Source organism: Bactrocera oleae, chromosome 6 (genome assembly GCF_042242935.1).
Source record: "Bactrocera oleae isolate idBacOlea1 chromosome 6, idBacOlea1, whole genome shotgun sequence".
Taxonomy (NCBI): Eukaryota; Metazoa; Arthropoda; class Insecta; order Diptera; family Tephritidae; genus Bactrocera; species Bactrocera oleae.
In genome coordinates, this window is record NC_091540.1 from 40,062,929 (window position 1) to 40,077,841 (window position 14,913).

The 14,913-nt window shown below is 37.1% G+C and overlaps 2 protein-coding genes across 2 annotated transcripts; both read right to left on the reverse strand.

Annotated features, from left to right (window-relative positions):
* Positions 1–317: 317 nt before the first annotated feature.
* LOC138857900 (uncharacterized) lies at positions 318–2,633 on the reverse strand. Its single transcript, XM_070111964.1, has 2 exons — positions 2,627–2,633; positions 318–814 (listed from the first exon to the last, which is right to left on the reverse strand). Exons 1-2 carry the CDS (start codon positions 2,631–2,633, stop codon positions 318–320), a joined length of 504 nt encoding a protein of 167 aa, XP_069968065.1.
* Positions 2,634–5,851: 3,218 nt separating this feature from the next.
* Positions 5,852–6,362, reverse strand: LOC106616965 (uncharacterized). The gene is made up of 2 exons (XM_014233902.3): positions 6,260–6,362; positions 5,852–6,192 (listed from the first exon to the last, which is right to left on the reverse strand). Exons 1-2 carry the CDS (start codon positions 6,269–6,271, stop codon positions 5,920–5,922), a joined length of 285 nt encoding a protein of 94 aa, XP_014089377.1. The 5' UTR covers positions 6,272–6,362; the 3' UTR covers positions 5,852–5,919.
* Positions 6,363–14,913: the final 8,551 nt, after the last annotated feature.

The window sequence follows — 14,913 nt, forward strand, 5'->3', positions numbered from 1 at the left end:
CGTCAACGAGGGTTCAGAAAAAATAGCAACCATATTATAATACATAACGGCAACAAACTAAAGATTTCTTGTTGCACTTAATGTATGACGGCACTGTAGTGGTTTCGTGACCGAAGGCGCCTAAATGCTCACCACACTATGCCAACGCTGATTTGTAAATATGCATGGGTGTGTTTGTTATTTGCATGACCCAGTAGGAAAGTTTAGACTATGTGGGTATTAAAACAATGTTACGAATTAAAAAACAAGGTTTGAAAGTTGTATATTTTCGTTTTACTCAATTTATGTCTTCATTTGAGGGTTTCTTATGAAAGGGTTCAAGAAAAATTTAAATTTCCGCTTGTTCCAAAATTAAATGTGAAACCAAAATTTACCGAAAAATTACCCACCGGCTTGAGTATTATATGATACCCAGTTTGCATTGGATTGGTAGGTAACAACGCCTTTTTAATCACCTTATATAATGAGTATCCTTTACGCTGAAGTAACACATAGTAGTATTTTATATGCTGATTAAGTTCATCGAATATATTAACGGGTAAATACTTTGAATCCACATCCGTTGCTGTCAGTAAAATAATTACTGAATCATCAGCTGACCAATTGGCAGAAATTTGTTCCAAAACCGCCGTTACATTCTCGTAATCTCCTCCAAGACTACTTATTTGGCGACCACTGCTGAAACCAACTGAGTTTTCTGTCCACGGTATTAGAGGTATTTGTGAAGGAGTATCTAGAAATATTGGTGGTAGACAAACGAATGGCCGACTGTCAGCTATAATAATATGAAATGATGTTATGATCAGCACTGCACCTGCGAAGTTCAAAAATACATATTTAAATCGGTCAGCTGACGCCGCTAACTGCCAACTTTTGTTTGCGTTCATATTTTGATTGCGATAAGTAGAGCACGTGCGCAGATTTAGTGATTACTACCAATTATCCAGATTCTGCATCTTTTATACCAAACTCCACCTGATATGGCTCAACATTTCAGAATTTGCCGTCAGTTAAGGTTTGTAATTAATTTTCATAATTAATATCATGCCAGTCAAAAGTCCTCATTCTGATGGAGTTCTCATACAGAAGGATTAGCATTCATTCCAACATATGAAACATATTTCCAGATGATGGGCTTTTATCATTTAGAAATATGTATGTATACCCTTAACTCTGTTGCTGTGCGCTGCCATCTACCTATTTTTTATTACATATATACATATTTGGAATATGAATTCGAGTTGCAGCATTTTGTTAGCGCAGTAGGCTAGTACAACTACTGTAAGCCTGCTTTACACTCTGTATTCGGTTGAGTAAAAACCAACAAACATGTTATCATCGGTGTCACCGAAGCAATAGTACTCTGCACTTAAAAATAGTTTTCCATACAATTTTTATCGTTTAGTTTATATGGCTAATGAGCAGCTTCTAGGTGGGAAAAGGACGTTTGCAAAATTTCAGATCGATATCTCAAAAACTGAGGAATTTTTTCGCGTATGTACAGACGGACAATCGTCGAATATCGATGATCAATTCAGTCACGCTGATTATTTATATATATATATATATATATATATATATATATATATGTATATATATATAAGGTCCTCGACGTTTCCTTCTGGGTGCTACAAACTTCGTGGCAAACTTACTATATATAGCCTGTTCAAGGTATAATAAGGCTGCTAGAAACGTAGCTATTAGTAAGTCGGTTTTGCCAACTTAGCTCGAGCATAATATCTACCATACCATAAATATATTTACATTCTTAAATTCTACATCAATTTGGTGTTTTGATATCTTATAGTCAATACGTAGAATCGTTTCTTTGACAGGTCTCAGTTTCGCCACTAAAGCACTCCTTAATGCTCAAAACTCGAAAATTCATTTATATTTCTTTCGAAGCAGTCATTTCCATTGAGCACTACAGCAAACCAAGACATAGATTTGGATAGCCACATTTAAGGACTAGTAATGACTTTTAAAAAATGGATGAAAAGCAATGAATGTCATGTGACTGTGAAATATTTTCCGACTTCTCATTATTGTACGGATTATTACTTTTTCTGAAAAAAGGGGCCGATGTCGCAAACGTCTATTAATCGGCTTTAGTAAAATATTTGTATGTGGCGAAAAACGAAGTCATGGACGAGCTATCTTGCAAATTTCGAAATCAAATTATTGTCCTTCAGAGCTAGTCATCGCTTTATTTTTAAAAATTGCAACTCTTAGTTTGCAATATTATATGTCTTCTTTCTAACATACACTTTTATTACTCTTCCTTGGCAATTTTGTTTGATCCCTTAGCTTATTACTCTTTATCGCCGGCTATTAGTCTGGTACACAGAAACCTACTACAACATTCACGCCGTGTTTGTCTGTATTGTTTAAGGCTTATTTTTGAAATCGGATATATATTTTACTCCTTAACTGACGAATTTTAAACTGGCTAAGCGTCGGATGAACATACATATACAGATAACTAAATTAGTCACGTCGTTTTGAATATTTTGATATCTATATCTATTTCGAATTCACTGCAGTTCTCAAAAAATGGGTGCTGTTAAACTCCAGACAAGCTGAAAGTCAAAGCGGTGCAACATTTGGAAATAATATAAAGACTTACAAGACATTCTAATAAGGTAACTTGAGAACTATGTCTACGAAGAGTCGACAAACATGCTTACGAGCAAGCGGAATAAAATATGATATTTCATTTTATGTTGCAATTTTTGACCAAAAACTGTCAGCGGCTGAACTTCAAAAACCGACGCACTGTTATAGAATTACAAATTATTCAATTGCCACCAACAACAAACATCGAAGACACAAAAGTGCAGCAAACACCTACGCCGGAGGCTCAAATATTTGAAATTAGTATATAAACACCGGCTGACAGCTTACCGAACAACATAAACTCATCGAGTGTGCATCTTAATACTTACAGTTCTTTACTTGCAAACAAATAATCACAATGTTTAAGTTGGTAAGCAGAAGATATACAGTTATATAAAAAACTTTTCAGCCAAAGTACAACAATTTATCATGACAACTTTATTTCAGTTCGTTTTGTTTTCCTTCTTCGCAATGGCTTTCGCCCGTCCCGGATTTCTGCACTCGGCACCACTCCTAACCACTTACCAGGAGGAGCCACGCTTGGCCGCACTGCCTGCTTCAGTACATATCGTCGAACCATTGATCACCACGCAACAAATTGTTACACCTTTGCTTCATGGCGCCATACTTAATCGTGGCCTACACTGAGTACAGAGCAGGAACTGAAAGACCAGCAGCCGCAAGCAATACAATATTTGAGATGAATTTCAATTTTCTGATTAATAAAGCGCTGCCCTGAAAAATGAAACAATTTCTTTTGATAATTTCAAAGATAATAAGCAGAGAAGTGATAAATCGATTCCAAAATTTTTTTGTTCAGAAAGAGAGACCTTTAATGGGTTAAGTTAATTCAGCGAGAGAGATTGAGTGCTGTACCCAAATATTTTATTTTCTATCGGAGTTGTGTTTTTTAGTCATCAAAATGTTTATATTTAGTTTTATATGGTTTTTTGATGAAACTATTTCAGCTATGGTTTTTAGTCACTTTCTTTTTGTTTTTACTGTTAGGAATGCAAATCACAGGAAAGAAATATTAAAACTAACCGATTGTACTTTCCTAACCCCTAATTAAATTTTAGTTGGTTTATACTCACACTCAAAACGCCCATTATAAAAGCGTGATGTATCACTAAATAAATACTTCAGAAACATAAAAATATGTACACACAATGGTACCGCTCACATTGAGGTGAAAAACCAGAATCGATCGTCCGATCTCAGTCAAATTCGGTAGATAGCATTATTTTCATATTTCTCCATTGGAGTGTAAAAGCGGGCAAAATCGGATTACAACCACGTCTTCTTCTCATATATCACAATTTTAAATTCTAGCTGATTCTTTCACTTCCCAGTACAAAATTAAGCACCAATGAATTTATCGAGATAAAACTTTGCACGAATACTGACTTTAAAGTTATGACCAAAAATTATCCCAATCGGACAAAAACGGTTCAAGCCTCCAGGTACGGAGCATATGAACCCCATCTCCTATTTCGAACCTTTTATCGAAAATTTCAGTCAATCTGTGAGATATATTATAGAAACTCTGAGAGAATCCTTATCCGATAATATTATATTTTAAAAATGCATGCTTGGGATACCGAAAAGATTGTTTGGATAGTGCAGCGGTACTATGCTTTGCAGTCCGTCATTTCCGTCCAAAGGGAAATCAGACGAGATTTTGGGAGCACTCCCCGAGTAGATGGACCATTATGAGGTTGGTAAACATGTTTGCATCGTCATCATCATCATCTGGAAATATCGCTTGAAGACCGTACCATCGAGATCCGTATGTCCGTGTTCAAGAAACAATCGCCGCTGTTGCTTTGTCGATTTAGGCAAATTTAAGAGTTTCGACTCGCAAGTTACCGCCGCAACTTGGAGTTAGTAGACGGTCATTAAAACGGATAATTCATTATTACTTAAACCTGTTTCCGTACAAAGTTCAAACAACAAGCCGGTTAAACTCTCTAGATTTGCATATTCGCCTAGAATTTTGAATTTTGTGATTGAAATGGTCGAAGAAAACAATAACTTGATAAATTTCCAGTTTACGTCTGATGAGGTCCATTTTGATCTAAACGGATATGTAAACAAACAAAATTGCCATATATGGAAGGAATCAAATTCAGAAATAATCCATAAGACGGAACTGCACCCAGAACCAGTCACTGTGTGGTACGCAGTTTCACCAAGATGTTTTGCCGGGCCATGCTTCTTTTAAGAAAACGTTGTAATAGTAAACATCTATGTATCAATGGCCACCGTTATTTAAAAATGTTGAATTAAGTTTTCTTTTCAGCAAGACTGAGCAACTGCACACATAGCCAGACCGATTATTCCGATTATCAAGAAACATATAATAATACAAAATAATTAATTACTTAAAATAATATAAAATTTTTTATACAATAAAAATAAATAAATGTAATGAATTGAATAAAACAAAACATTTGTTTTTGTGGCACGATTAATGCGCCATCCCTTTCTAATATAATATATTGGTCAATATGTGAGTTATCTTAATGAAATTGAAAGAGCGTGGTTTTCTAATAACAAGGTATCTTTGTGCATAGAATTAACGAAATCTGGTGAAATATTATTTTAAAATATCCGGTTGACATTTTCCCGCATATATTGGTGATGATATGTGAGGTACCTTAATGAAACTCACAGATCATCTTTTTCTGTTAATAACATGTGGTAGCGGCAAAAATAGATAAAAGCGGTTCAATACTACCCCTATCTCTCAATTACCTAATATCTATAAGATTTTCAAACTTTCGGTTGGCTTTATACCGTATATATATAGGTCAATAACAAAATTAACTGAACGTATAAAATTTGGCATACTTTAGTTTAATTCCGAAAATTCGTATGTGATATTGGACTACGAATTACCACTTGATTTCCGATTTCCCAAACGTCTTTAAACCGTTTAGGTTGGTCAAAATGTGTGATATTTTAATAAATTTAAGTGGACGCGTTTTTTTAAAACTTATAAAATTGTATAAATGGTTTTGCGCTCAATGGAAATAAAATTATTATAATCACTTCCGATACTCTGCTTGACGTTTTGCATATCAACTCAATGTATTAAATTAAGCCTTTTCGGTTGGGTTTATGTCAGATATATTATATTTTACTTAATATCATATTAGTACTTTAAGAAAACTCCTAATCTTTCTAAAAAATTACTTTGAATACCAAAAAAAACATGAAAAACTCTACAAACTTTATATGTATTTCAGTTGACTTTATTAGAAATCATATCAATTTTGAAATGCGAGCTCTCTCCGATATTCAATGTATAAACTCATAAGTGACTGGTTTGTAGTCCGAACGATATTGTTGCTGAAACGAGTCAGGTGTGTGAACGCTATTGTAAGTCTCCACAGTCGGCACCGGCACAGCTGCTTGAATGCGTGAATAAGCCAATGGCACAATTGCAGCGGTGCGTGCTGCCGGCACTGCGATCGGCAGTGGTGCATAATAAGATGCCGCAGAGCTGGCGGCGGGCGCGTAATATATCTCCGTAGCCCATGCTACAGTTCCCAACAGACAGGCGAAGACAAGCTGAAAATAAAACACAGAGTGAAGCACTCCGACTTCTTATTTTAAAATTTTATGAGATATATTTTACCACTTTCAGCATAGTTCTTTTGTAATCACAAATTATCCGCTTCCTCGAAACACCTCTTTATCTAGCTGCCACAGGCGCACTGATATGTCCATCGGTATTGCATTGGCACTTTTATATAAGCCATCCTCCGTCTGTTAGCTAGCAAGACATGCAACAGCAGCAATCAGACTGCAATGCCAAGGACAATCGGCTAAGGTCACTGCATTTGCCGGAGTTTTGCTTGCTGTCACGTTGAATGTACGAGCATCGCGATGCGTCGGTACATTCTTGCAACTGCCGTAATTATCAATACAAGTTAATATGTAAATGGAAGAGAAGTGCGCTCACTTTTTATTTGTTGGTAATAAATAGACTTGGCGTAAGTTTGCTTGTTACTCCAGGATGTTAGTATCAGAAAACTAAAGTTAATTTAAACGTTGATTCCTAGTGCTTTCGCTATACAGCTGTTTGGAAAGCAAGTAGAAGTAATTACCGAAAATAATATATTATGTATACTTTTTTATTTTATAATTATTTATTTAAAAACTAGAAAAAATGTTAATTTCTGCTGCACCGAAGCTATAATACCCTTCACCGATGCATTTTTATAACACAAAAGGGTATAAAAAGACCTTTATCTTGATTTTGATCGTTCAGTTTGAATGGCAACTACATGCTAGGGTGGTCCGATCTGAACAATGCGTGTATACTCGGAGATTGTAGCAAAGCCTTGGACAATACTCCATGCCAAATCTCTTGACAATACCTTGTTAAATAACAAAGTTTTCCATACATGGGCTTGAGTTTGTATGGAGCTATGTGCTATAGTTGTCCGCTTTCGGCGGTTCCGACAAACGAGCAGCTTCTTGGTGAGAAAAAGATATGGGCAAAATGTCGGAAGGATATCTCAAAAACTGAGGAACTAGTTAGCGTATATATAGAGTTCGACATGGCTAAATCGCCTCAGCACGTCACGCTGATCATTTATATACACGTATGTAATTTATAGGGTCTTCTTTCCTTGGTGTGTTACAAACATCATGTCAAACTTTATTAAACATAGCTATGATCTGTTATAAAAGTTGTCATGTGTCAGTGAAGTTAAGAACCAACTTTTTTTTTGGTATGTATTATTATACAAAATATCACGATCGAAGTCGGCTAGGTCTAAACAGATTATTCATCAAAAATTATTTAAATGTCCAGCGAAATGTTTTAACGTTCTAATTCGGTTTAAGAATGCTAAGGTAAAAGCCAGATCGATTTATCGATTTTTGATACCTAATTATCGATATTTAAATTATAAATCAATGTGAGGAATGAAAATTTAAACATTCGGTATAATCGAAAAAAAAAGTATCCCTCATTTATAGGTATATAGGCAATTCGAAGAGAAAATCGTGGCTTGGTGGCAAAAATTAATAAAAAGGTTTACATCCTCTAGGTTAGGTTAGGTTAGGTTAGCGGGTCGATCCTAAGAAGGATCACACTTGGACAGCTTAAACGCCGGTCCGTTGTGGTACCCAAAACTCCTATGAGCCGGATCAATAGACCCTTACATGTCGACAAAGCGCTTTGTGCCTATGACAAACTTGTTGAGATGGCCAATATCTGTTTCGGCCAGATCTCCTGGACCGCCAAAAGTATGATTGCCGAGATGTTTCAATCTCAACCTAGCAAAAGCCGGACAATGGAGGAGAAAGTGCCGGGATGTTTCCACTTCACCCTCATCCATACAGCTTTGACAACTGCCATCGGGTAGTATTCTAAGCCGTACCACATGAGTTCCCATTGGACAGTGCCCAGTGAGAACTCCTACCATGGCGGCGAGGTGAACTTTGTTCAAGGCGAGAAGATCCCCCGACCTCCTGCGAACCACTCTCGGCCAGAAGGATCGCGCAGTCGCGCAGGAGGTGGTCGCCGACCAGCGTCTGCTGAGCTCCTGCGAGTTCCATTGGTCCAGAGCGAGAATGCAAGACGTTAGTGGAGAACCAACTCGATCCCATTCCGATGTGAGCGGGGCAAGGGTACCCCCCCTGGCCAGCTCATCGGCCTTGCAATTCCCAGCGATTCCGCTGTGACCAGGCACCCAAACGAGCCTGATATTGAAGTAGCCTGATGATAATTCTAGCGAGGACAGACACTTCTTGACTAGCTTTGAATGCACGGTTCGCGCACTCAGGGCTTGTATTGCCGCTCTGCTGTCGAAGTGAATGCTCACCTCTCTAAACGAAGCTACACTAGGTAACAGTACTTCTACCGCCACCTTGATCGCGGCCACTTCCGCCTGAAAAACGCTACAGTGGTCCGGTAGCCTGAAGCAAAGATTGACGGAGAGCTCTTTACAGAAAACCCCCCCTCCAACTTTCCCTCCTAGCTTCGACCGATCCGTGAAAAAACTCACCGCCTCTTCTCCAGCGGCTTCTTCCCCTCCACATCTCCCTCGTCGGGATATGAGCAGAGAAAAAGCCGCCTCGAGAGGCCGCTGTGACGCAGTGATCCAAATTTTCAGGAATGCAGGTGAAGGAGGAGAGAATTGCGGCGTGTCCTTGTTCGGACCTCTTCAGCTTCTCTGAGCTTAATAGCACACCTCGCAGCAAAGCACCACCGCATATAGCGTTGAGAGCTATCGTTGGTGTGGTTCGCAGTGCACTGGAGATTCCGATGAGCGCCGCTCTTTGGACTCGCTCAAGCTTTTTAGCCAGGGTAGTCGTTTTGAGCGCCTTCCACCAGACGAACACACCATAGAACAGTATTGGCTTGACTACGGTTTCGTAGAGCCAGAACACCACCTTTGGTGAGAGTCCCCACCTTTTCCCTATAGCTCCCCTGCAGCAGTATAAGGCGACCGATGCCTTCTTGACTCTCTCCTCTATGTTCGGCCTCCAAGAAAGCTTTTTATCCAGGGTGAGCCCTAGGTATTTCACCTTATCAACAGGTTGAGGACGTGAACCCCCGAAGGAGGGGAGAGGCACATTTGGGATCTTATACCTCTTAGTGAATAAAACCATTTCGGTTTTACTTGGGTTGACGGCTAGGCCGCTTCTGTTTGCGAAGTTGGATACCACGTTTAGGGACCCTTCGGTGAGCTCATAGACGGTATTTAGGAATTTACCTTTAACCATAAGAACCACATCATCAGCATAGGCTATCACTCGACAGCCTTGCTCCTCGAGTTCTATAAGTATGTCGTTTACAACCAAGATCCAGAGCAGAGGGGAGAGTACTCCTCCTTGCGGAGTTCCCCTATTTACCTTTTTGGTTGACTTAGCACTACCCCACTCCGCTACGACAGTTCTGTCGCAGAGAAGTTTGAGGTTCGATTCCACTTCAAACTTTTCGAGGGCTTTAACCACTGCCTCTGGCCGAACGTTATTGAAGGCCCCCTCGATGTCGAGAAAGGTGCCCACTGCAAATTCCTTTTGCAATAGCGCTGTCTCCAGCCATGACACTACATCATGCAAAGCAGTGTCGACATCCTCTAAGTCACCTCACAAAATTACGAAATCTGCCACACTCTGTACACTATACTTAGATCAATATTTGAAATATCTCAATGAAGGTATTTAATATAATATATCTAAGCAAAGGCATTGTGCCGGAAATAGACGAAAAAGATTCGCACTTACCTCATGCCCCTCTATATCGGTCATGATGACCCCTGTTTGAGATTTCATCATAATTACTTTCAAGAGTAAGGTTAAATGAACTTTTTTGGCCGTTTCAAACACTAGATAAGTTCACCCATTGATATAACAATCCACAAAACGGTTCTCCAAACATTGCCATTTTATCTGTTTGTAAATGGATAATTACTTCCTGAAGCTGAAGAAACAGTATGCTATAGTATAGAATTATTCAGATATAAATAGATTTCAGCTATTCGGCGAAACAATATTTTATGCTTCAAATATAGAGTTCGTGATATCAGCTACCTCGGCGATCACTTTTTTGAGGAGTACCATTATTGACCGTTTCTATGTTAAAAACTATTGGGTGTTTTTTAAACTCTTACAACATGTTGCTACAGAGTTTAATAGTTTTGTTCACCTAACGGTTTTTTGTATCACCTAAAATTAATCGAGTTAGATTTAGGGTTATAAATGATCAGGATGATGAGACGAGTTGAAATCCGAGTGACTGTCTGTTCGTCCGTGCAAGCGATAACTTAAGTAAAAATTGAGATATCTCAATGAAATTTGGTACACGTATTCCTTGGATAAAAGTGAAGACGAGTTCGTAGATGGGCTTAATCATACCACTGCCACGTCCACAAAACGCCATTAATCTAAAACCTATAAATGGCCATAACTATGCCACAAATTAAGATATAAAACCGTAAGTTAATCCAACGAATTGCAATATGAAAACAATGAAATGTCTAGTACTGCGATTATTGGAAGCCAGTCACTTATGATCCCTACCACCAACAAAGGTTAAGCTTATTGGCACTTGTTGGTTTGTTAGACATATTTGAGTAGTTTTTGTTGTCGTGCCTAGGAGCAGTCGTCAAAATTGGCACCGCCCACATTTTGGTAAAATAACATGTCTCCGCACCCACTCCACCAATGTCAACTGAACTTGGAACATACTTGTATGATTCCCTTGACATTCTAATGTTATAGTACGAGAATGGGCGAGATCCAACTGCAACCACTGGGGTTGAATAGGATCAATAATTTCCCTTAACCCTCATATACCTAATATAAAGATTTTCGAACTTCCAGTTGACTATATACCACATATATTGGCCAATTTTCTAATAACAGGATATCTTTGTGCCTTGAATGGATATAATCGGGCGATTGTAAGAGATCTGGCTGACTTTACTCCATATATAAGTTTATATTTATATATTTAGAAAATTTCTTGAAAATAAGTTCTTAAGTATACCTGAGCATTGTCAAAAATTAATGCAATCAATGCTTCCATTTCTATGTCGGGAAGTCAAATTTAGTAATAAAACTAAGCGAGTCTATGACCTTCAAAATAATACCAAGTTGTTTCTAATCCATTCACCAATTCGTTGAATAATGAACATTTATTTCTTTCGCAATTTTGTAAGCACCTGAAGGAATTTCCCTGCTCTGATCCTTGCAAGTTGCAGGAGTATAAAATGCAATTCCTTACATGTTTAGTCAAGAAGAAATAAAACGCATATCATTTAATGTTATGACCAAGAATTTAGCTTTATTATAAAGACAAGGGTTTGCCATTATATTTTAAAAATGATTTACATTTTAGTAATTGAGACACCATATTTAATAATGATATTTGATATAAGCTCAATTTCGAACTTCGAAGACAAATATTGTAATTTTGGAGGCTAATTTCGAAAAACGGAGAAATTGCTCTTGTACAATACTTATGACTCAACCTCTAGGAAAAACTTGGTTTGGTCCAATACCCAAATTATTGCTCTATATTGTATTTAACTAAGACCATGTAACTGCTAACTATCACTTGCTATTCCAGTTTATGCTAGCTGGAAACAGCAGGTCAGCCATTGCTCATTCACATTAAAACACGAACCATTAAGTACGATTAAAAAGTGATATTTATTTACCGTTTAATATATACAATAGATTAACTAAATGCTTAAATCTTTTTTTATGGAATATTAAGTCATTTGTTTTTTCATCATTTTATCAATACATACCTCAAAACACTTCTTCGAAAGAATTTAAATTTCGCGTTTCCTTTTCCTTTATTTGTTTTGAATGTTTTCTTTCTAGTTTTGCTCGGTGGTTACAAATGTCTACGATCTCATATTTTTTCCTTACATTCTTACTAGTTGCTAAACGTCAAACCCACCCGATCTAGTAAACTGTCAAAGTCAGTATACGCTCTCAATTTCCAGTGACTGAAGAGTTGAACATCTCTTAATCTCTAATTCAAATTATTTTCTAAAGTTCATTCATTTTAGGTTTCGCTACATAAATATTTAGCTATGTGTTGCAAGATAAATATAGCGTGAGTTCTCCCTAGTCTTTTAGCATTAGTTATTTTATTTGGAGACGTCTTAAAAGTGAAATTTTCTCAGGTAGACCGTTGCAATAAACTTTCTTAAGTATTCTTAGTAGCATTTGCTTCTTAAACTATGTATAATGGAAAATGTTTTTATAAAGCCACTAGCCGTTCAAAATAGGCCGCAGTCAGACCTCTTCATTGTTGGAATATTTATACCCTGAAGAGAATAAATTATTTTTGCAACGAAGTCTCGCCGTCTGTATATACGCGAACTAGTCCCTCAATTTTTGAGATATCGATCTGAAATTTTGCACACGTTCTTTTCTCTCCAAGAAGCTGCTCATTATTTGGAACCACAGATAGCGGACCACTTTAACATATAGCAGTCATACAAACTGAACGAACGGAATTAAGTGCTTGTTTAAGGCAATCGAATCACTATAGCATATACATTATTTTGTTTTATTCTTATTGGTATATTTATGTATGTAGGTATATACATATGAACCATATCTGCGCTCTGCTTACCTCTGAATATCATGCTAAAATATTTTGCATTCTCGAAAGTTCAGTGCATCTCTTAATTCATTTCTGCAATATTTATTTATTTTTAAGCTTCCCGCTGGTTTTCATAACACTTCTGTTTAACTTGTTTACAATTCAATGCATTATCAGTTCATTAGACTGCAAGTCAACGAATTTGAGTAACATTGGTCAGGTGAATAAACCCCTCTCCAATAACTCATAGCGCTAACCTTATGCCAACACTTGCGTCCAAAATCATTGTTTATACAATTATTTGAACCGGACATTCTTGCTTTGACCGCTTATCAATGCTCATACATACATACATACTAACACGCTATATATGTATGACCACTGGTCCATGAACTGAAGCGCTCGTAAGCATGCAACTCTGATAAAGTTCCATAACAATGGATGCATTAAATGCGAATCGAGTTCAAACACGGTGTCGCGACATATGTACACCATCGCCACTGCCAGCAGATACATCCTTGAATACAATGCCGAGTGCGAGAAGCATCCAATTGAGCACATAGAACAAAGCTTTAAATTGAAACCCAATATTTGACGAAGCCCCATACAATAGAGCGTTCTATTCGCGCGTAAACAAAAGCAGAAAGGCAGACACTTAACCATACTGCGCGCATAATAGGTAAGCCAAACCCTGAAGAGATACGTTTGACCCCAGCCAGTGTTGTGTGGTCTTTAGAAGCTGATGAACTCAAAAACAGCAAGACATCTGGAATTTTTCAAAATACATGTACATACATATGTACATAGATACATGTAGTACACATGTACACGGCTAGACAAGAACAACACTAAGAAGCTTTATAAATACTACTGAGTTACTAATGTATCTAGCAACGTTTGCGTGTGTGTGTGGCTACCAAATTGGCAGGAAAGAGCTGCCAAAGTCATTAAACCACGCCAATTATTATATGTATGTAACACAAAGTGAGTACCAATTATCACGTTCGGTTAGCTTATGTTGGTTCATTGCAAAACATCTTAAATTCATAAAGATAACAATATAATTGATTTTTAATTCAACTGAGTTATCTTTATTTGCGAGAGAAAGGGGTTTTAAGTTTTATACTCAGTCCAGAGGAGAATTTTACGATAAGAATCAGTAATGCAGTTGCAGTTCAGTTTGACTTCATAAAGAGGTGTTAAAGTTCATACAAAATTTAAATTTTTCATAAACCGTATTTAGTATTAAAATATTATGTTGAATAATCAACCTAGCTTAAGTCCGAAATAATGATGTATCGAGAGATTTATTCACGAAAAACTTGTGAGGCCTTTTTTTAGAATTTAGAGGGGTGAATAAAAAATTATTTATGTACATTGATAATATTACGATGTATTTTGTCAGAGAATAGTACATTCCCTAGCCTTAATCGTTTACATAGTGTTTTCTCTATTTGATTGTAGACCTAATATTATAAATAAATTTCCATATACTTTACTAAATAGATCTACCCTTAATTGAAACCTAATATAACCAATGTGAAATGACCGATCTTCAGTTGATAAAGTTGCGGTAGACAAATTTCCGAATAATATAATAATGACACTTTTATTCGCATTTCTTTGTTTTCATGAAATGAAATACCTCTCGAAATATAGCTCGAAAAAAACCTCTTATTATTCGAAAATACTTATACTTGTATGCATAATTTTTCAAACAATTTTGTGCTAAGAGTTTCAGAACTTACTTTTTATACTCTCGCAACCTGTTGCTACAGAGTATAATAGTTTTGTTCACCTAACGGTTGTTTGTATCACATAAAACTAATCTAGTTAGATATAGGGTTATATATATATAAATGATCAGGGTGAAGAGATGAGTTGAAATCCGGGTGCCCGTCTGTCCGTCCGTCCGTCCGTCCGTCTGTCCGTCCGTGCAAGCTGTAACTTGAGTAAAAATTGAGATATCTTTTTGCAGCAGATGGGCGTAATCGGACCACTGCCACGCCCACAAAACGCCATTAATCAAAAGCAAATAAATTGCCATAACTAAGCTCCGCAATAAGAGACAAGACTGTTATTTGGTACACAGGATCACATTAGGGAGGGCCATCTGCAGTTAAAAATTTTTTTTAAAAGTTGGCGTCCCGCCTCTAGTAGGTTTAATGTGCATATCTCCTAAACCGCTAATGCTATAATAACAAAAT